The sequence below is a fragment of the Cervus canadensis genome, chromosome 1 (assembly GCF_019320065.1).
Source record: "Cervus canadensis isolate Bull #8, Minnesota chromosome 1, ASM1932006v1, whole genome shotgun sequence".
Lineage (NCBI taxonomy): Eukaryota > Metazoa > Chordata > Mammalia > Artiodactyla > Cervidae > Cervus > Cervus canadensis.
In genome coordinates this window covers 35,774,439-35,796,369 of record NC_057386.1, presented here as the reverse complement: position 1 = coordinate 35,796,369, position 21,931 = coordinate 35,774,439, and the positions used below count along the sequence as shown (strand labels likewise).

Genomic DNA, 21,931 nt, shown 5'->3' with positions numbered 1-21,931 from the left:
TATAAGAGGGTTATTCCCTGCAAATGCCATAAATCACTTTACTACTATATGGAAAGAAATGGCTGAGCTTCTCCACAAGCTGAACCACAGTACTCAATCTAATCCCCCCGTCCCCATCCCACACATCTACTCAGCTCCTGACTTCAGACACTAGAAGTTTCGATATCAGGGACCACCTGTGCTTTATTACAACAGAGGACAAAAGATACAGGAGGATTGCCTGTTTAGAAAATCATAAATGTGAAAATTTTATGGATCCCCACCCAAGAAGGTTCTTAAGTTCTCCCTGGCAAACAGTTACAAGACAGATCTGAAGCACCAGTGTTACCCACCGCGACTTCATCCAAGTCTGACTCCCTAATGTTTACTAGGGTGAGGAGTTGGTCTGTTATTCTGAAAGGAATTTATAATGCCAGTGTTTCTGTCAAATGCATCTGGAGATTTAAAATTAAGTTCCAGGGGACCTCCTTGGTGGTCCAGTGGTTAAGACTCTGAGTTGCCAACAAAGGAGGGGCAGGCTCAATCCCTGGTCAGGGAACTAGATTTCACATCCCGTGGGCCATGGCCAAAAGATAAAAATAAGAGTAACAATAAAAAAAAAATTTCTAATTAAATAAATAAATAAATACATAAAATTAAGTTCCACTCCATGGTGAGCACCTCTTGTGGAAAACTCGATTTTTGACACCTTCACACTGAGCACTGCATTTTACTTCTGCTGCGGCTATTCCTTCATGAGCAGTTTAGGGCTGGTTTGGTTTCCGAGCCTGAGGAACACTTACCTTTTCCCTGGTGAGCCTGCATCAGACAGTCCCCGACGAGCTGCAGGCACCGGCTCCGCAGGGTGGCAGCGCTGCTGCGGACCTGTGGGTCCAGCTTTTCGCCATCCACGTCCTCGGCGCTGGCCAGGTGGGCGCTATAGAGAGCCAGGGCGGCGAAGAGCAGCCAGGAGTAGTTGTGGATGTAGGGCTGGATGAGCCTCTGCCGGTCACTGATCCGGATGGTCACCATTGGATGGGCAGTGATACTGTGGGTAGGCAAGTGGCTGCAAAGGCAAGATGCTTTTAAGGCTTGAAGGCCCTTGTGAGTGTCTGAAAAGGAGAATGGGACCTCAGGGGACCACATGCACAGTCACAGGTGGGCATCAGTAACCTCTAAGGCTGTTACTGAAAATTTCAAGATAGGTATTGGCCCTTTCTTTAGAAAAATGAACGAACACAAACACTACACAATCCATTTCAGGATTTCATAACCCCTAGAAGACTGTCCATGGAAACCAAGTGAAGTAAGACTTTATTTTTGTGAAGCTTCACAGGGTGCGCTTATAGCATTTTGCTAATGTGAGGAAATGCCCACAATTTTTTGAGATGGATATGAAGTATGTAGGAAAGAAATGACTGAAGGTCTGGAATTTGCTTTAAAATACTTTAACAAAGCAGAAGGAAAAAAAAAAAGGAATCAAAGCACACATAGCAAAATCTTCCTTATTGCTGAGTCTGGGTAAAAGGGACTTGAAGATTCATTGTACTACTCTTTTTACTTGTGGGTATGTTTTAAATTTTTTATAATGTAAGGTTTTTTTAAAAAAGAGCAAACAAGTACATGAAAAGAAGTTTGCTGGGCTGGAGGTCACGTGAGACATACCCATAGGAATATTTCTTGGCTGCGTAGCATCCATAGCACAGGTCAAAGTCATCGCATACATTGCAGTGCATTCTCCGGCCTATGATCAAACCCTGGCAGTGGTCACACGTGAACTCCATGTTGACCATTTCGTGGTCATCTCCATGGCCTTCAGGCTTCACCCCACCTGGGGGAAGAACAGCAGCGTGAGGTGGACTGGGCAAAGGGCTCTGAGAAGGGCTGGTTTCCAAACCCAAACCAAACCCAGAAGCAGAGTTGCTCCTAACAGATCGCTCGGGATGTCAGCGACCACAGGCCTCTTTCAGAAACCGGTGCATTCCGCCCAGTGGTTCTCAGCATATGAATGATACTCTTGGCACAGAAACTTCTTAGCAGTGGTACCATGGATTGACCTCCCTTTTTCAGTGCAATGCAGAGCCTGATCAAATAGATCACCAATTCCCATTATGACCTCCATTTGGCAGCACAAGTCCTCATGCCAATTTGTAAGCCATCTTCCATGAACCCTCCCCAGACACATCTAAGCATCTATTGGTATATTCTTGTTAACAAGCACTGAGAAGTTATCAGGTATTTGCTTTTTCATTCCTGAATCATAGATGAAAAGAGACTCCATAACCCCAGACCCACTGAGTGAGAAAGGAAGTGAGTCACGAAAGAGACTGACAGCTCTGGTCCCCTTCTCATTCTGAGTCCAGTGGGTCTCCAAGCCCAATCACACACTCTGCTGAATGTTCCTCACCTCTGACCCACTTCTGTTCCCACGTCCAGAAAGGTAGGCCAGGCACGAAACCCCTTGTCACTACTGTGATTTCCTAAAGGAAGCCCTTACACGGACAGAACCAGCTTCCTCTAGCATAGCTCTGGTCATGTTAATACCCTGGTGGCAAAACTTCCCCTTCTGTTTGTACACTCATTCAATTCCTGAGACTGCCATCTCTGGATCCCATAACCTGGGCCCAACCTGTCTCAATCCATCACTCAGCTGTGGACACTGGTAAGTCCATCAAAACACACTACAGAAGCTCACTCCTCCGGCCCTGGACTCTCTCAGTCTTAGGATGACGCACTCTCCACTGTTAACTTTCTTTAAAGCCCAATTCACATCCCTAGGGGCTTCCCTCATAGCTCAGTTGGTAAAGAATTTGCCTGCAATACAGGAGACTCTGGTTCGATTCCTGGGTTGGGAAGATTCGCTGGAGAAGTGATAGGCTACCCACTCCAGTATTCTTGGGCTTCCTTGTAGCTCAGCTGGTAAAGAATCCACCTGCCACATTGGAGACCTGGGTTCGATCCCTGGGTTGGGAAGATCCCCTGGAGAAGGGAAAGGCTACCCACTCCAGTATTCTGGCCTGGAGAATTCCATCAACTGTATAGTCCATGGGGTCGCAAAGAGTCGGACATGACTGAGTGACTTTCACTTTCACATCCCACCTCCTCCACCAGCTTTCCTTCCACAGCAGCCTTCCCTCCTTCTGAACTCTCCCAGAATAATGTGCGCTGCTCATCTGTAACTCAGCAGGGACACTCCTATCCTGGAGTACACCTTGCGTGAGCAGGTCCTGTCTCCTGCCACAGCTGTAAATGCTTCTGGGACAGGGGTTGTATTTTATACAGCCAGGCGATATGCGCACTAATAGCACTCCGCCGCTTACTACTGTCAACCTGCTTTGCCTCAGCACCTGCCAGTTGAGAGGATTTAAGAATTTCTGAAGTTTGCTTGTGTGTATTTTACTTCTTGTAAACAGCCTGATTCAGAGGGCAAAATCATTTCCTGAAAACTCAACTGGATGGACATTCACTGGTGCTGAGTGTTTATCAAGTGTCTACACCCAGTGACGTGGAAGGTGGAAGCTTGTCAGGTAACAGAGCTCTGGAGTTTGTCACTCAGCTGGGGAAGTGAGGTCATATTTGCCGACAGGACAGAGAACACTGCTGGGCAGTGTTGTCACTGTACAGTGGAAGGTTAAAAAATGACAAGATCATAGAAGATAGAAACGCTTCTTTCTTGTGGGGATGGCACACTCAGGCCGTGAACTTTACCTAGGAAGCAAGTCTTGCAGAGATCCATGTCGCTGCACTGCAGACAACGGTAGCGATGCCAGGGGGCGATCTCATCACACCCATCACAGGAGATGTCCACATTTAACAGGTCACAGTAGCGAGCAATAAACATGTGCATCTATAAGGTGAAATAAAACACAATCAACCAACAGACTTCTAATGTGGCCACTATTCACTCATCAATCCATCCTTCATCAGCTACTTAAGACACTCCAGGCATTGTACTAGGTGCTAGGATTGGGAGACTAAGGAGCTCAGTGTCTAGCTGGGAATCCCCTTAAAGAAACAGATGACAGCATACAGTATGATGTATGGGCAGCCAAATTCAGGAGGCTTAGAGAGCACGTGGAGGTTTCTCAAAAAGAGTTAATTACTCAGCTGAGACCTGAGGGGCAAACAGGCATCAGCTGGGTGGAGATGCAGGTGATGAACATGTGGGATAAAAGCAATAGCAGGTTCTATGGGAGACCACAAAAGGATCAAGCCGGGGGCTTGTGCACTTGGAAATAATTCCGAATGTAGAGCACACCATGGAGCAGGGCTGACCAGATACAGTTAGGAAGGTTAAACTGCAAGAGGCTGGGATGGAAGAGCAGCATGATCAGACGTGAGCATTCTGACAGCTCCCCTGGTGACTGAGTGGGAATGGGTCAGAGTGGGCAAGACTGGAGCCACGGAGACTGACCCTGACGGCGGCTGTCAGAGCAGCCCCCGACGGCTGACAAGGGCTGGGCTGGGCAGAAAGCAAGACAGTGAAAGGGGGGCAGATCTGAGCGGTATTAGGAGGTACTGGTGAGGAGCCTTGGGGGCTGACTGGTTATGGGGGCCAGCGAAAGCGAAAGGTCAAGAACAGCATCCAGATTTCTGGCTTGGGTACTTGGCTGGACAAGGGTTGGGTTCAGATACAGGAAACACTGCAAGAGAAGCATTGTTTGCTGGCACTTTAGGAGAAAAAATTTCTGGGGAAAGACTAAGGGCCCCGTGTCATGAGCAAACAGTTTTACTGCAAGGTCCCTGCAGGATGGTTTATCTTTATGGCCTGGAAATAAGGGACATAAATCACTGAGTCAGCATATAGCAGTAGAACACAGCAAATATGCCAAGCCACCTTAGGACTAGAGAATGGCTCCCAATGAGGTATTAACATACAAGAGAGAAAAATCACAAAGGCCAAGTTGGTGTGCTCGATCCGAGCACCACAGAGAAACTACATGAGCGAGGTAAGTGGCACATAGTAGGCACACAAGCTAAGAAAATGAATGCATCTGAGGCAGCAGACACCTGGTGTAGTGTGGTAGTGACAGATAAACCCCCAATGTGGAGACGGACGTGGCAGGTTGGCTGAGCCTGATGACATGTAGGAATCAGGTAACTGATTCTATGCACATATGGCTGCTTCCACGCTCACCAGGCAACCTGCTGACTGAAACGTGCCTTTCCGTGTTGCTTGCCTACAGGAAAAGTATGTACAAGGACACCAGAGTCCAGGGCTTTTAGGAATTCTGTTTCTCACTGTAAATTAATAAACTGGCACCTAATTATTTTACTTCAGCCTCATGAGCCAATTTCCTGTGAATCTAGTGCTAGGGGAGGGAGCCACTGCCTGAGTGTGGTCAAGCCAGGATTCAGGACCCTCGGGTTAAAAGACCAGGCTCAGTGACAGCCACTCACTAGGGTACTGACTACCTCCTGGAGCCCTCTCAGGAGAGAGCCTGCTGGCATGCCCCGATGCAGACTTTCATTTCCAAACTCCTAGCAAATCACTTCAGATTACCCTCGTTGAGAGGTCTTACTTTCCTCTGCTTCTCTTGATCTTCCTGGGCTATTTTTTCATACCAGGCCTCAAACATGCCATCCTGACACTCATCCATCCATTCTGAATTCTGCTTGGCATCAGCAAGCTCATCTTCTTCACTCCATTGGCTGAAAAAAGGACATAAACAGAAAAAAGCATGCCTCTGCCAGTAATCAAGGCAAGTGCAGGTTAGCAGACTCTGTCCTACTGGTCTAGTACCCGAGGTGCTTAGAGACTTCTGAGAGCAAGAAGGCAATCTGGTTTTCAAAGCCCCAGGGTTTGCCAAATGTTTGATAGATACATACAAATAAAAAGGGGGGGGGGGGAGGCCCTTCCAAAGCCTACTACAATGGGTGAGGAATTGGAGCTTGAAAGGTTGTACCTACATGGCAAAAGCCCATTTAACAACCATTTGTGGTGAACCTACTATGTGCCAGGCACCAAAAAACGGGTCTGAACTGGACATGCTCAGCACACCCGTGGCAGCAGCATGAGAAGGGGGTCGGGAGACCCCAGGGCCTCGGCTCTCTCGCTGGCTTCTGTAAGACCTGGACATGGCACTCGGCCCTGGTCCTCAGTTTCCTCATGTCTAACAAATAATCTCAGGGATTCCTCTTAGAGGCAGAAGTATAGATTTCCATAATTTCAGTCAATAGCTTGTTTCAGCAACTGGAATTTTAAATACAAAAGTATTTTCTCAACAGCAAATGCAAAGCATCTACCAACTGACACAGACACATTCGTTTGTTGACATGTTCCAATTAACTGATTTCGGGGCTACTCACTCTGAGCTTTGGGCCAGGGGCTCTGGGAACTGGTGGGGAAGGTGCAGTCCCTACTCTCAAGGACTGGCTCATGTAGCTGCAGGTGAAGCTTGAAACAAGGAGCAGACTGATAGCTTAAAGCTGACCCCCCAACCCCTTCCTCCCGTTGCGGGCCCCCTCCCTCTGCCAAGAGCGCCCTCTGACAGCAGGGCAATGGCTGAGGTTTGGTAAACGAGGGGATCACTTATAGTCTATCTCCTTTTTCCTACTTCTGAGAAAGGGAATATATCTCTTCTGAGAGAGGGAAAATAGGTGTGGACGCAGATCATTCATTTCCTCCTGATTCTCTCCTCTTGCTCTTCTTTCCCCTTTCTTCTCTTTCTTTTCTACTGACATGTGTGATTAATGAGTAAGTGAACTTGAGTAGGGTAGAAAGACGTTCATTAGATGTGGAAAGGAGGAACTTCCCTGGCAGTCCAGTGGTTAAGAATTCGCCTTCCAATGCAGGGGATGCAGGTTCGATCCCTGGTTGCAGAACTAAGATCCCACAAGTCTACAGGGCAACTAAGCCCACAAGCTGAAACCAGAGAAGCCTGTGCGCCATAACGACAGGTCCTGCCTGTTTCACCGGAGATCCCGTGTGCAGCAACTAAGACCTGATACGTCAAATAAATATTTTTAAAAATAATAATAATATCAAAGAGTAAGTGGATAGAAAAAAAAACCTATGTTACTATTTTTACCCCTTATACCTTAAGTCCTTACAATGTACAAGAGGTTATAGTGGCTGGAAATCACACACACAGAACAAAAAAATACAGAAAAGGATTCTTCAATTCAACAAGTTCTATGAGGATCTCCACAAACAAGGAAGATCCTCATGCTGAGTTCACAGCACCACTGCTACCAACTTTTATACACCACCATGCCCCAGACACCGTGCCGAACACTGAGAACGCATTCATTCTTCACAGCACTCCTATAAGGTAGATACTCTTATTACCTCCAGTTCTAAAGATGAGGAAACTGAGGCACAAAGGAGTTTAAAAAGCTGTCTGAGGTCATCCAGTGAGGATGTGACAAAGACAGGATACCCCTCAGAGAGCCTAGCTCCAGGCCCGAGCTCTGAACCCCTGTGCTACTGCTATGATCCCTGAACTTCACGAGCTCCTGAGGGAACTGCAGAGTACAGATCGTGTCCTTACCTGATCACACTGTCATGGGCACTTATGTTTTCCTGTGACATTTTCATGAGGAGATCTGGTAACTGAATGTCAACAAAGAAGGTGAGATCACTGGGTTCCCAGCCCATGTCCAAAAGGTGCAGCAGGGCCGTCTGGATGCAGGACAGGGCAGGCAGCAAGGACCTGAAGAGGCGTGAAGGTGAAAGTTACCAAAGCTGCCCATCACCCACAGGATGACAGAAACAGCGTGAGTCAGAGACCTGGTATGTCTGTCAGTGGACAGCGGAGGGAACCCCAGACTGCTGGGTTGGGTTCCCTACGATATCTCTTCACATTTCTCAGGCTCCATACAAACCCTCTTCAGAGAACATCTTAAGCAAAAGAGTTCTGAAAGCATCAAGTAGCAAGGTTTCCACCCTGCCAGGACTACCACAGGGGACATTTTATGGGAAAAGACTGAATAACACAACTCAGCTCTGATCAACAGCAAGATCGGGGCCAGCCCCAACGAGCCCGGGTCATGCCGCTCAGATGTAGAGGAGAACCATTTGATTTAAGGTTTATGTCTACACCACTTACTATGGAGGAGACTGGGGAATGGCTTTTAAGTTTTTAAAACTGAAATAACAGGTTACAGATTCTTAGATGAACCAAGACCCATCTGCTTTAAAAAACTGTATATACAAGCAATAAATGCTGGAGAGGGTGTGGAGAAAAGGGAACCCTCTTACACTGTTGGTGGGAATGCAAACTAGTACAGCCGCTATGGAGAACAGTGTGGAGATTTCTTAAAAAACTGGAAATAGAACTGCCATATGACCCAGCAATACCACTTCTGGGCATACACACCGAGGAAACCAGATCTGAAAGAGACACGTGCACCCCAATGTTCATCGCAGCACTGTTTATAATAGCCAGGACATGGAAGCAACCTAGATGCCCATCAGCAGACGAATGGATAAGGGAGCTGTGGTACATATACACCATGGAATATTACTCAGCCATTAAAAAGAATTCATTTGAATCAGTTCTAATGAGATGGATGAAACTGGAGCCCATTATACAGAGTGAAGTAAGCCAGAAAGATAAAGAACATTACAGCATACTAACACATATATATGGAATTTAGAAAGATGGTAACGATAACCCTATATGCAAAACAGAAAAAGAGACACAGATGTACAGAACAGACTTTTGGTCTCTGTGGGAGAAGGCGAGGGTGGGATGTTTCAAGAGAACAGCATCGAAACATGTATATTATCTAGGGTGAAACAGATCACCAGCCCAGGTTGGATGCATGAGACAAGTGCTCAGGCCTGGTGCACTGGGAAGACCCAGAAGGATCAGGTAGAGAGGGAGGTGGGAGGGGGGATCAGGATGGGGAATACATGTAAATCCATGGCTGATTTATGTCAATGTGTGACAAAAACCACTACAATATTGTAAAGTAATTAGCCTCCAACTAATAAAAATAAATGAAAAAAAAAATTGTATATACCATAGAGAAAAAAGGCTGAGAGAAAATATACTGATAAGTTAACATTAGCAACTAGCTCTAGATGGCAAGATTAGGGGTTATTTTTATTTTACTCTTTGTGCTTTTCCATATTTTTAACATTAGACATGCATTTCTTTAAAAGTCAGAAAAAAACAGAAATGATTTTTCTCTAGAAATCATATTAAACTCTCTCATACCTGTCATTTTTGCTATTGAATCCTTTGATTGCTTTGACCAAAAACAGAACAAACTGATAGTAAGTGTCTCTAATTTCTTTGTGTAGATCTGCACCACAGCCTTCCAGGTGTCCAAAATAACTAGAAACAGAAGACATGACCGGTCACTTAATGGCCAAAACATTTACTTAATAATCATTATTCCTTACATGAAAAGAGCGAAGAAGAAGCAAGCTAACAAAGTGGTGGAGAAACTTAAGTAAATATAACAACTGCAGAAAGTAAGCAGACAAAACAGCAATGACTATTCTGCTTGTGTCAAGAAGGCCACCCACCAGGAGTATGGAGATGACTATTACTAATCTTTCCTTATTAATATAAAAACCACCCTTCCCACCACTACCAGAGTGCCTGTTACTATGTGAAGTATTCTTCACAAATTCAATCCTCTCCTCTTATCTCCATTTTCTTGACATATTTACCTGGGTGTGAAAGAAGCACTTCAGGGCTTTCCCGGTGACTCAGTGGTAAAGAACCTGCCTGCCAAAGCAGGAGACATGGGTTCGATCCCTCGTACTTTGGACTTACTTGGTAAACTCTTTCTGGCAGGTGAGGAGTTCCAACAGGAAAAGGATGTAAGGCGGGTGGAAGCAGTGAGGCTGCCCAAGGGACTCAGTACAACACTGGATGATCCTCAGCACCTCGAGGATGCTCCAGGCTTGGGCCTTCCTCAAGGAGAGAACCTTCACAACACTGGAGACAGAACTCAAGTCAGGAACACCCAGTAAACTTGCAAGCTGGGGCAGAAAGAAAACAGACCCCCGCCCAGAGTTCTGAGGCCATATTAGTAAAAAGGAAATACTACTGTGAGGTATCATGTTTGCTACTTTTAGTCATGACTCAGCAACATTACAAATCACCTCACTGTTTGGAAGCCCAATGACTCAGGTTAAACAACTAATTAATTAAAAAGGAACTCTGCCTCTGTGGTAAACAGGACTAACTTCAGATAGAAATTAAAACATGCAACACTTCCAGAGGTGTAGACTCACTGACAAGTAATGCTGTCAGAAAACATCAAATCCAAAACTTCTCCCAGGGTTAAAATAAGACAGATTTATTTTGGCAGCTACCAAATGTTTCTTTTTTTTAATCCAAATAGTACCTTACTGAGATAAAATTTACATATAGCATAATGTACAAATCTCAAGTGAAAAAAATACCTCTTTTTTTTAAAAAAAGCTTTTTTCTTGAAGATTCTGAGATAAATCTTGATCTGTCCTTCAAGTAGTATTTGCTCATTTTTATGAATAACATGAACTTTGAGTCTTTGATGAGACTGGGTACCTGCAGGTGAAAAGAGAAGGTGCTCACCTCTCGTGGGAGAGTGACTGATCTTTAATGAAGTCCATGAGGTCCTTCAGTACCGGGTACTTCTCTTTCACCGTGGGTGCCGGTCTAGCCTCCTCCATTGAGCGGAAGGAGAGCAGCCGGAGTCGTCCCCGGGTGAAGGGAGGCCGCCGGGTGGGAGTGGAAGGTGACGAGGGCTCCTCTGCTGGGACAGAGGACACTTCCAAGGCAGGCGGGCCACTGCTGGGGGGCAGCGTGGGCTGCACGTCTGGGCCGGGGCTCCGGTCTCCCGCAGTGGGGGGCGCTGCTTCAGTGGGCGACGCCGAGGCTTGGAAGTGCTCTTCCACCACAGAGCTTGTCCTCTGGCGCTTGTCCAGTGGCTGCAGGTGATCTGTGTCATCCACGGCCACCGACCTGTCACAGCTTTCTTTTGAACCTCCACCCGTGGGCAAAAATTTCAATAGTAGAAGACTCTTCTGATAACACTCTTTTGCTGAATGTGAAAAAAGCAAGAAGGAGAATGAAAAAACAAGTCCAAATGAAACTTGTTGCCTACTTTGGAATTGAAAATAATCTACTTAAAGTCTACAATTTAGGACAGGAAATACCTCCAATAATATAGGGATGTACACGTCTACCGACAGAAGGGAATCATATTTTCTCTTGTTATACACATCAGAATCTAACACTATCAGCACACTTGAAGTTTTATTGTGCACATTTTCACACACATTAATCTAATATAGAGAGACTAGTATAAGGAGCCTTCCATGTACCTCTCACCCAGATTTAACAGCTATCAATCCAAGGACAGTCTTTCCCAATACCACCCCCTCCACCTGCCACAACGCCCTGGATTATTTCCATGCAGACCCCAGGCATCACATTATTTCCTCTGCAAAATCTTCAGTGTATTTCACTAAAAAGAGTTTTAAGTAATAACATTACCAAGAAACGCACACTTTTTGAAAAACATAATGAGCTGTAGCTCAAAAAGCACTTGGTGCCTAAGAGAGGTATTTTTTAAAAAAGCTCCATCTGGATCATGTTAATGAACAACTGGGCTTCTCTGGTGGCTCAGATGGTGAGGAACCTGCCTGCAATGAAGGAGCCCCCGGTTCAAGCCCTGGGTTGGGAAGAGCCCCTGGAGAAGAGAATGGCGACCCACTCCAGTATTCTCACCTGGAGAATTCCATGGACAGAGGAGTATGGTGGGCTACAGTCCATGGGGTCTCAAAGAGTTGGACACAACTGAGTGACTAATGCACACACACAATGAACAATTAACAACTGGCACTTCCCTATTTGTGACATGTTCTTAGAAAAGACCTTTAGTGCCTGTGTTACCTTCTCTAGGTAAACACTGCTTCAACTAAACTAACCCAAAAGATGGGTCACTGGTTTCCTACTAAATCAGAGATGACAGCTGGAGTGGGCACTCACCTAGGCTCTCGGGGTTCGCCTCAGCAGCTTCCGGCCCACACGGTTCTTCTGCCTCGCTCCCCAGGTTCATCAGGGACTTCTGCTTCATCTCTAACTGGGGGAGGGTTTGAGCCACATGGTTACATTGTCCAGACAGGGCAGGAAGAGCAGCCACAGCAAACTATTAACACTTCAAAAGCACACAGTGTTGAGATCCCAGAGAACTTTATAGCCCTATGGTGAGCACACAGGACCAAACTGTTTTCATTTGTCCTAGAAATAATCCAGAATTTGAAGCTGCTTAAAGGTATATCTGCAAAACTACCTCCTTTTCAACTATATGTTATATGGGAGGGATTTGTAACCATGATCCTATTCTTTAAAAAATTCTAGAATGCTGGAGATGGAGGGGCCCTTACCTGCACTAGCCTTTAGGACACTGTGTTTCCACTGTAAGTGGCATGGGTTCGATCCCTGGTTGGGGAACTAAGATCCCGCAAGCTGTGTGGTGTGGCCAAAAATCACACATCCAGTTTGCAGCAGAGGTTGAACTAAAACTTGATCTCTATCCTGCTCTGAAGGTGAGACTGCCTCTAAGTGATGCTAAGACTGCCGGGCGGAGAATGGTGCTTCTAGTACCAGCACAGGCAATGGTCACAGTGTGGGCCACGGTGCTGACAGCCCGGGCAGAAGACCAATGATGTATGGAGACCAGGGTCTTAAGAGAGAAGGCTGGCATCTTGTCCAGTCATTTGCAGTCTGTCCTACGCTGAACCAGGAGCAGAGTCTACAATATGCTTTGTCCCAACTGCCAAACCCTTTTCACTTCAGCTGTCTGTGGGAGCTGACTTTATCAGACACACTTTCTTTAACTGCGGGAGGAGAAGGGGGCGACAGAGGATGAGATGGCTGGATGGCATCACTGACTCAAAGGACAGGAGTTTGAGCAAAATCCGTGAGACAGTCAAGGACAGGGAAGCCTAGCGTGCTGCAGTCCATGGGATCGCAGAGTTGGACATGACTGAACGACTGAACAACTGCCTTGGTTTCTCTGTCAATACATTGTCAGTACACTGATTCTCCTCCCACCATTCTGATGATGTTATCTTTAAGTTTCTTTTGAGAGATCCTGTTCATTCGGGTCTCCACCTATCTATCTAGTCTATATTGAGCACCAACTATGTTATCATCGGGTACTTTGTCCAAGGCTGTATGTTCCTAGAAAAACGCAAATTTTTTTAAAAAAACCTATTACCAATATTTGAAGTTATTATTATCTCTTCCTTGACATGTATATTATTTCACATTTATTAAATTCTCCAGCTAGATATCTTAGATAACCTAGGTGTCCTCATACTTAACATGTCCCAAACTGAACTTAGCTCCCCACTCCCAGATCCAAGACCATTCTTCCTACTCTGGTTAATACTTTCCCCACTCACCAAGTCACCCCCACCAGGAACACGGAACACGGGAACAGTCCTAAATTCCATCTGCCTTTTCACCATACCCGTCAATCACACAGTCTAATTATCTTACCTCCCAAGTAGCAGAAGCCATCCTCATTTAATTATCACAACTAGTCTCCTGCATTCAAGCTTTTTCTTTTCTTTTTTTAATTTCTTGGACTCATAGCATGTGGGATCCTAGTGCCCCAAACCAGGGATTGAACCCATGCCCCTTGCAATGGAAGCACAGAGTCTAACCTGCTGGACCACCAGGGAAGTCCCCTCTTGCTTTCAATCTTATTATCCATCCTCTACTCATTTTAAGATTGCTTTCTCAATTACTATACAATACTTAAGATGGTTATAAATATATATATATATATATATATATAATACTAAAATATACCTACTCATCTCCACACCTAAGAAATAAAAAGAATTCTCTTTTACTTGTTTATCATTTCCATGCATTTGTGTAATTTTACTATGTATTTATGTACATGACAGAGAGATCTGGTTTATGTTTAAGTTTTATTTGAGGAATACCATACCTATGCCTTCTACAACTTGCTATGTTTTGCTCATCATCACACTTGTGAGCACCATCCATGCTAATAAAGGCAGCTCTATTTCATTTACTTTCACTGTAATATAGTACAATATTAATATAATATCTCCTACGAATGAATGTCTTGCTCTTCCAAGTTTATTGCTGTCACAAAGAATGCTGCAGAATCACTTTTCCAAAATGCAGAAAGCCCTCTCCTTTGAGAAAGGCCTCCTCTCTGCCTAAATCCATTATTGGTTGCCCAGAATCTAATGCAATGCTTTTTCTCCTAGTCTACCAGGTTAGGTTCAACCAAGCAGCCTTTGGGTTACAGAAGAAGGCAAGTAAGGGGGGCTCAACTGACTCCTGTGTACTCTGACAATCTAATATTCACCAAATTATGATTTCAAGGGTCCTAAATTATTTTTTATCCTTTATCCATTCGCATCACTGAACTTTAGTTCTGAAAAGCATTCCTAAAGTTATATTCTTGAGAAGAGAGCTACTTACCTTAATTCAAAGATATGGTAGAAAAACTCAAAATATATAAAAATCACAAAAGAACATCTTACCATCCATATTCGAATCCCATCAGCCAAGGAATACACCTGTGCAAACTCCTCACTCAAGGCTGTCTTGCCCCCGCTGTTTACTGGGGAAAGGAGAGGTTACATTCAGTTAACACAATTCACTACTGCAACATTAAGCCCAAAGTCACTTCCCAATCTCCACACAGGAAACCTCTTCCCCTGACACTTGCACACTGTGTGTGCTAAGAGAGGCCTGGGGGTAGAAAACAATCAGTGAACTACAAACACCTGTAATGGGTTCTCTGTTACTTCAAACTAACTTTTTTTCAAATGAACAGCATTTGAAATGGATATACTATTAAGGTAAAATATAAATATATTAAGATAAAATATAAAATATAAAAAATAGTAAAAGCAAAATAAAAATTATTAAAAGTGAGTAAGAAATAATTATTAACATGAAAAAAATTCATGATTCATGGTATATATTAAGTGAAAAAGGTTGGTTATGAAACAGTATATACAAAATTAAATTATTTAAAAAAGAGTATACAGGACTTCCCTGGTGGTGCAGTGGATAAGAATCTGTCTGCTAACTCAGGGGACATGGGTTTGATCCCTGGTCTGGAAAGATTCCACATGGTGTGGAGCAACTAAGCCTGAGCCCAAGCTCCAGAGCCTGTAAGCCACAACTATTGAGCCCATGTGCTGCAACTACTGAAGCCTGTGAGCCCTAGAACCTGTGACTCCACAAAAAGAAAAGCCACTGCAATGAGAAACCCTTGCACCACAACTAAGTGTAGTCTCTGACTGCCACAACTAGAGAAAGTCTGCATGAAGCAGTGAAGACCCAGCGCAGACAAATAGAATAAAATAAATAAATAATTTCAAAAATAAAATAAAAAATACAAAGCATATATAGTAAAAACATGGTATGTACATATATGTATATATATAACTAAATAAAAAGCCAGGAAGATACAAAGAAAAATGACCATAGAAAAATGTTCTTGAAGTGGTGAAATTACAGTTGATAATTACTTTAAGCTTTTCTGTACTTTATAGGTTTCTACATGAATAGGTATTATTTTTATAATTAGAAAAAAAATGCTTTTAAGTTTTCTTTTGTGTAATAAATCCTATGAGGCCGGTCCCTTCTTTTCATCTTAAAAGCAAAGGAGGGACTTCTCTGGTGATCCAGTGGCTAAGACTCCACGCTCCCAATGCAGGGAGCCCAGGTTCGATCTCTGGTCGGGGAACTAGATTCCACTTGCCGCAACTAAGAGTTTGCACGTTGTAACTGAAGATCCTGCATGCTGCAACTAAGATCTGGCGCAGCCAAATAAATAAATATTAAAACAAATAAATAGCAAAGGATACTATACGAGAACAGGGTGACACTCTCTGTTGACCCAATGTTGATGCAATGAATTTTCTGAATGCCTAGAATGTGCCAGGCTCTACCTCAGGTACTGGGAATGCGATGCTGAGAAAAACAAAGATGGCCCCTGCCCTCAAACAGCTTACAGTCTAGTTGAAAATTTCTAACCCAAAAGGGTGACAAATTTTTAGACAAAGATAAGCAAGTTAAAAAAAAAAGATAAGCAAGTTAGCAAGACAAGGACCACTCTCAAAGTAGATCAGTCTTGAAGAATCCACAAATAGCCCCTTAGAGGCAGGGACAGAAAGGACTGGGACCAATTGTGCCTCCTTCAAAGCAACAGTGGTAGGTATTCTAGAAACAATTTGTACACAGTGAAATAGTTCTTGCTCCCACACTTGATTGTGTGTATCTCAACAGCAGATAGGTATGAACATGATTGGAAAAAGAGCTGGAGGACCTCTCCCCCAGCCAGAAACCTTCTGTATCTCAGCTTTTTACTCACAAGGCTTTTATCCTTCCACTGACAGCCTGCACAGGTAACAAAGATTGTCAAGTTCTCTTACTACAATTTGACTATGAAAACATACACTGAATTTTTTTTTTTTCCCCAAACCATGATGAGGTCAGTTCACCCCCATCCAATAGCAGAGATAACACTCTTCCATGTGACAGCTGTTTCCTTAAGTCACTCATGCTTCAGTGTAATTTTATTTATTTGAGCAGCTTCTTAAAGGAAATACTAAGGTTTGAGTGAGTAATTGAGATGTTTTAGGCCTCAGGAAATAAACTCTGCAATGTGAGACACAAAGAACTAAGCAATAAAGGTAGCAGTGCTAATAATATCCTTAGTAGTAATAATAATAATTAGAAAATAATCAATTATCTACTCTAAGGAAGGAAGCATTTGTTTCTGCTAATTTCATTGGCACCATGGAAAGAACAGACATCCTGCCAAAGTACTCGGGACAGCCATACCTTGTCTTTACACTGGGTTTGAAATGTTTTCTCCCCTGAAAGATTATGAGTAGGGAGAGGCCCTCCCTCTTTGTGGGTCCTGTTAAGGCTCTAGCCTACACTTACTGTAAATACACAGAGATGGTATCCCTAAGGGACGTGAGGAAAAGAAATGGCAATGAGCAGGCTACTGACAAAGGAAGCTGAGCAGGGATTATGCTACCAAGAAGCTGCAAGTCTAAAGATAAGAGTTAATACCTGCATTTTCCTCTTGGTTAGTAGCACGTTCAATTATCAAAACATCTTTGGTTTTGACTGGAATTTCTTAACATGTTAGAGCTTATCAACTCTAAACTTTATAGATAAGGATACTCGGGTGCACAAAGGTTATCTGATTAATCTGAAGCTGCACAACTTCTGGTTTGTGAGCTGGAACTACAACCCAAGTTAAGTTTTCTTTCCATTAAACTTCTCAGCAGTCTTCCATGAGAATTCCGGATAAAGACAAATTACCTGTTGATGAGGAAACCCAAGGCTACTTGCTATATATATTGCAATCTGCTGACTATAAATTGGTCACGAATCTCTTGATTGGCACAGTAGGAGTGACAAGATGAAGTCTATAGTTGTAGAAGGATGTTTATGTTCCAAAGTATTTTAAAACTTTCACTTAAGAAAAGCTTTCTTAAAACTTAGCAATTGGCCTTCAGATCAAAAATATTCCCTGTAGTATAAGTTACCATATTTTTGCAGCTTCTCATATAAGTCTGGAGTGCGATACACCAGAGCAGCAAAGGTGGCGTTCACAGCTTGATCAATAGTGGAACCAGCAACTATATCTGTCTTTGGGGCCTGTTTTCTACATGCCTGTATGAATCCTTTGAAAAGTTCTGAATATGGCCCACAGAAGTTCTGGGCAGGATCTGACTGTGCAAAGTCAAGAAGAAATTGATGGCAGGGATCATCAGGGATGTTCTTAACCTGGGAACAACAAAAACAAGAAAAACCATCCTGTTTAACATATTCATTAAAAAATTAAGTTTACTGAACAACTACTAGGCCAAAGCAGAAGTATAAAACACAGTGCATACTCTCAGGAAGTTTCAGTCTATTTGGGGGGGATCAGACAGACACATGGGTTATTTAAAAAAAAAAAAAAAAAAAGGTAAACATAAATAAAACGTTAAAAGCATTTAAACTACCACTACCATAAAGCATAAAGATTATCGAGTGCCAAGTGCCTAGAAGGGACACCAATGCTGAGAAGTCACAGGAGAGCGCTCCTGGCAGGCTACAGTAATTAAGAAAAGCCTTCTGGAGGGGATGGGTTTTGGTCTGGACCCTGAAGACGGGGCAGGTTTGGCCCTGAGGAACACAACCATTAGCAGAAGTTAAGAGCCAGTGGGGAGACTGACCTGGCCTGAAGTCTCAGCTGGGGAGTGGTGGGAACTAGAGTCAGATAGGTAAGGTGAAAGGAGACTGTAGAGAGCCTTGACTGTCACACTGAGGAGTTTAGACTTCACCCTGTGGGCAATGGGGAGCCATTAATGGTGCTTGGCAGTGGAATGACAAGATAATGCAGTGATTTAAAAAGAAAAAAAACAAACTTGGTAGGTACCAATGTAACAATGCAAGTGCGAGATGAGGGCCTGGATAAAGATGGAGACAGAGAAAACGGAAAGAGATCTCAAGGAAGAATCCACAGGGCTTGCAGCTGACTGGAAGCAAAGGGGAGAACAAGGTGGGGATAAAGGTGATGCTAGGTTACAACGGCTTATGCCTGGGAGAACAATAATGACAGTAACAGGAGCAAACAGTCCGGGGAGACATCCTGGTTTTACACGTCTGAGTTAAAGGGAGTCAGAACACTGAAATGGAAATACTAACAGGAAGATAGGCATATGTGACTGGAGCCTGGGAGAAGAACCAGGGCTGGAAACTGATTATTTAGGTTTTTTTCACACAGATGTGACGACAGAAGAGAGGAGACAGGATAACGTCTTGGTGGGTTGCAGGAAAGCAGAGAAAGCCTGAATAAAGCCCACTTTTTATAGAAGAAGGAAGAAGACAGGTCAATAAAGGAGGCGGGGGGAGTGGAGACATGTAAGAGAAGACAGTGGACTGCCATGGAATACAAGAAGAAAGGGTCTGAAGGAGCAGAGAAGTTAAGGAAGAGTCCCTGGATCCAGCCACTAATGACTGAAGAACTGGGGTGGGGGAAAGTGGGAAGAAGGGAGAAAAGTGGTAGAACTGAGAGAGGGGGACAGAGAGATGAAAAGATATAGTGGGCAAACTTGTTTAGTTTATAATATTATAAGCCTAAATAATGTGCTACTGTCCTGTGGCGAACAAATAAGCATAGCATACACCATCTGTTCTTAAGTGTGATTCAGCAGGCACAGGAAATAAACTCAACTCATTTAAACAAGGCCATCAAGAGAGATTTACTGAGCACCTACTATATTACCACTGCAGAGTCTGTCAGTTGATACTTTTGAACACCCGTTACATTGGCCCCTGTGAGGACCCCAAATGAACAAGGGATAGTTTCTGCCCTCGAGGAGCTAACAGCTTCGTGCGGGGTGATAAGATACATACACAAATGATTATAATTTAAAGTAATAAACATTAGTAAACATTTCTCATTCCAAATACAAAGATAAGCGAAAAGTAAATACCTCCTTATTATCCTGGGGTGGGTGAGTGGGCCAGCTTGCTTCTAATCCCAACTCTGGATGTATTTGGTGCCTGAAGACAGGTTTCCACAAGGGAGAGTTTAGGACTAATGCCATTTTTGCCTGAGGTACTGCCATGTTACTGCCTAACTCTGCAAAGAGAAGAAGAAGGCTTATGAGAGTTCTATTTTTCCCTTAATATACTGAGAAACTTTGAACTGATGAAGGAAAGGCTTAAAAAAAAAAAAAAAAACCTGGGCATTAAGACTTGCAGGGAATTTATCCACATTTAGCAGAACCTAATAGTGATCCTTCATAAACACATACCCTGGTGAACCGAAACCATTAGGCAGTCCTGAAAAGCTGCCATTCTGTATGACAGGTTCAGGTACAGGTCCCTCTGAAATAACTAAGCCATGAAGCAAACTGAAAACAGAATGTGAACCATCTCTTGGGTATAACAGGAGACCACTTAGAAATGCCATGTTCATAATTTGTAAACTTAAGCTTGTAAAAGGGCTTCCCTGATAGCTCAGTTGGTAAAGAATCCGCCTGCAATGCAGGAGATCCCGGTTTGACTCCTGGGTCGGGAAGATCCACTGAAGAAGGGATAGGCTACCCACTCCAGTATTCTTGGGCTTCCCCTGTGGCTCAGCTGGTAAAGAACCCGCCTGTAATGCAGGAGACCTGGGTTCAGAAGATCCCCGGGAGAAGGTAAAGGCTCCCTACTCTAGTATTCTGGCCTGGAGAATTCCATGGACTGTATAGTCCATGGGGTTGCAAAGAGTTGGACAGGACTGAGCAACTGAACTGAACTGAAAAGGAATAATAGTAATAGAAAAATACCCACCATATATGCGTTTATGAATAAACAAATAAAAAAAGACTAGGTAGAAATAGATTAAAATGTTAATAATAGCCATGTCTGGGTATTAGGATTAAAAATGGCTTTTCCCCTTAGCCTTTTTCCATTATGCAATTTTTTCTACCATATTTTACTTTAAAAAGGAGAAAAACTCAGGAAATTATACAGGAAAAAAATTACACTAGATAGCTTCATTCTATTTGTTTCATTCATTCTTGGATGAATTTAACACATAAATTGAAGAAATCACTTTAAGGTAAAATCCATGTTCACATATTTACACATAGTCACATAAATAGTCACATAATCAGAGAAAATACAATTAACTTATTCTGAATTTCTGCCTTCTTGTTGGAGGGTATCAAAACTTAACAAAACAATGACGGTGCTGCCCACACCAGCCCCTCCCTGACTCGTCCTCCACAGACAGGGAAACCACCGTGGCCCTGGCGATGTGCCCCAGTGCCTGAGTGAACCAACCTGATGAAACTGGCGTCAAGGGGACATTTTACTTTGGTTGGGTTTCAAGGAAACTGAGAGGGAATTTTATCAGTCCCCTTGCTGTGCCATCATGTGGAGACAACTTACAGGACAGGGATACCACTTTGCTCTTAGTGTAGCTGTAGCAAGGAGGGAAGGGACAGTTCCAGGACTTACGGTGCACAGACTTGAGCGCCATGCACTGGGAAGCGAGGCGTCCCATCAGCCGGGACACCAGGAGCTGTAAATCCAGCCCCCAAGACACAGCGACATCAGGCAGGCCGTAGGCAGTGACGGTGAATTTGTAGCCCCACTCGTTGTTGCTGCTGTCGGAGTGGAAGAGAAACTGCAGCCGGGGACCAGCCTTAAAGGTCACTTTCTAGAGATAAACAAAGAAGTCATGGGGTCAAACCACTTAAAGAAGGCAGCACTTCAGTAAGAAGCGTGTTCTTCTTGACTCAAAAAAGTCTAAATTTAAAACTGGCCTATAATTCCCACCATCATGTCTTATCACCCCCTCCGAAAGTACTAACAGAGAAATGAACAGCGGAGTGGTGAAATAGAAAATTCACCACTGCACCTTATGAAGAGGCAAAGTTGAAAACTGCTGGTCAGTTTCCTAAATCTCAGATGCCCATCTGCCCACCACTTACTCAACCAGAGACCATCCTGCCTGATCCTCTGCTCCCAACCAAGACCGCTGACAGTGAAGCAACACTTTACTTCCCAGCCCCAGAGACCATGTGGCCCTGACTATGGTCAGGGAATCCTGGCTTTCACCACCATGGTTGGGGCCTTCCTGGACCGATCGGCCCTTCTTACTAAGGATAACAATTCGCCATGTACTCTGGACAATGTGATATAGACCAGGGGCGGCGAACTGTTCCTATGAAGAACCAGAGAGCAAGTTATTAGACTTTCTGGTTCATCATCGCTTCTTGGCCGTTTGGCTAAGATCAAGTGTAGACTTTCTGGGTCATAGAGTCTCTGTTGTGGTGACTCAACCACCCCACTGCTATGCCAGTGCAGCAACAAACGAAAAATAAACAAACTGGCATGGTTGTACCCCTCAAAAATTAATTACAAAACAGGTGCTGAACTCTGATATAAACCCCTCCTTTTACAAAAGCATGACATAAGTACTTCCCTTC

The 21,931-nt window shown here is 43.9% G+C and overlaps 1 protein-coding gene across 2 annotated transcripts in view; it reads right to left on the bottom strand.

Moving 5' to 3' along the window:
• ZZEF1 (zinc finger ZZ-type and EF-hand domain containing 1) overlaps positions 1-21,931 on the bottom strand; it is a 92,298-nt gene that overhangs the window by 27,231 nt on the left and 43,136 nt on the right. For both annotated transcript variants that reach the window (XM_043477515.1, XM_043477525.1), the window contains exons 24-36: positions 20,958-21,159; positions 19,439-19,587; positions 17,501-17,741; positions 14,465-14,544; positions 11,919-12,012; positions 10,500-10,968; positions 9,714-9,878; positions 9,147-9,266; positions 7,473-7,634; positions 5,502-5,631; positions 3,688-3,826; positions 1,645-1,810; positions 783-1,045 (exon numbers count right to left, since the gene is read on the bottom strand). In XM_043477515.1, the coding sequence (XP_043333450.1) occupies positions 783-1,045; positions 1,645-1,810; positions 3,688-3,826; positions 5,502-5,631; positions 7,473-7,634; positions 9,147-9,266; positions 9,714-9,878; positions 10,500-10,968; positions 11,919-12,012; positions 14,465-14,544; positions 17,501-17,741; positions 19,439-19,587; positions 20,958-21,159 (2,380 nt within the window). The remainder of the gene's footprint in view (positions 1-782; positions 1,046-1,644; positions 1,811-3,687; positions 3,827-5,501; positions 5,632-7,472; positions 7,635-9,146; positions 9,267-9,713; positions 9,879-10,499; positions 10,969-11,918; positions 12,013-14,464; positions 14,545-17,500; positions 17,742-19,438; positions 19,588-20,957; positions 21,160-21,931) is intronic.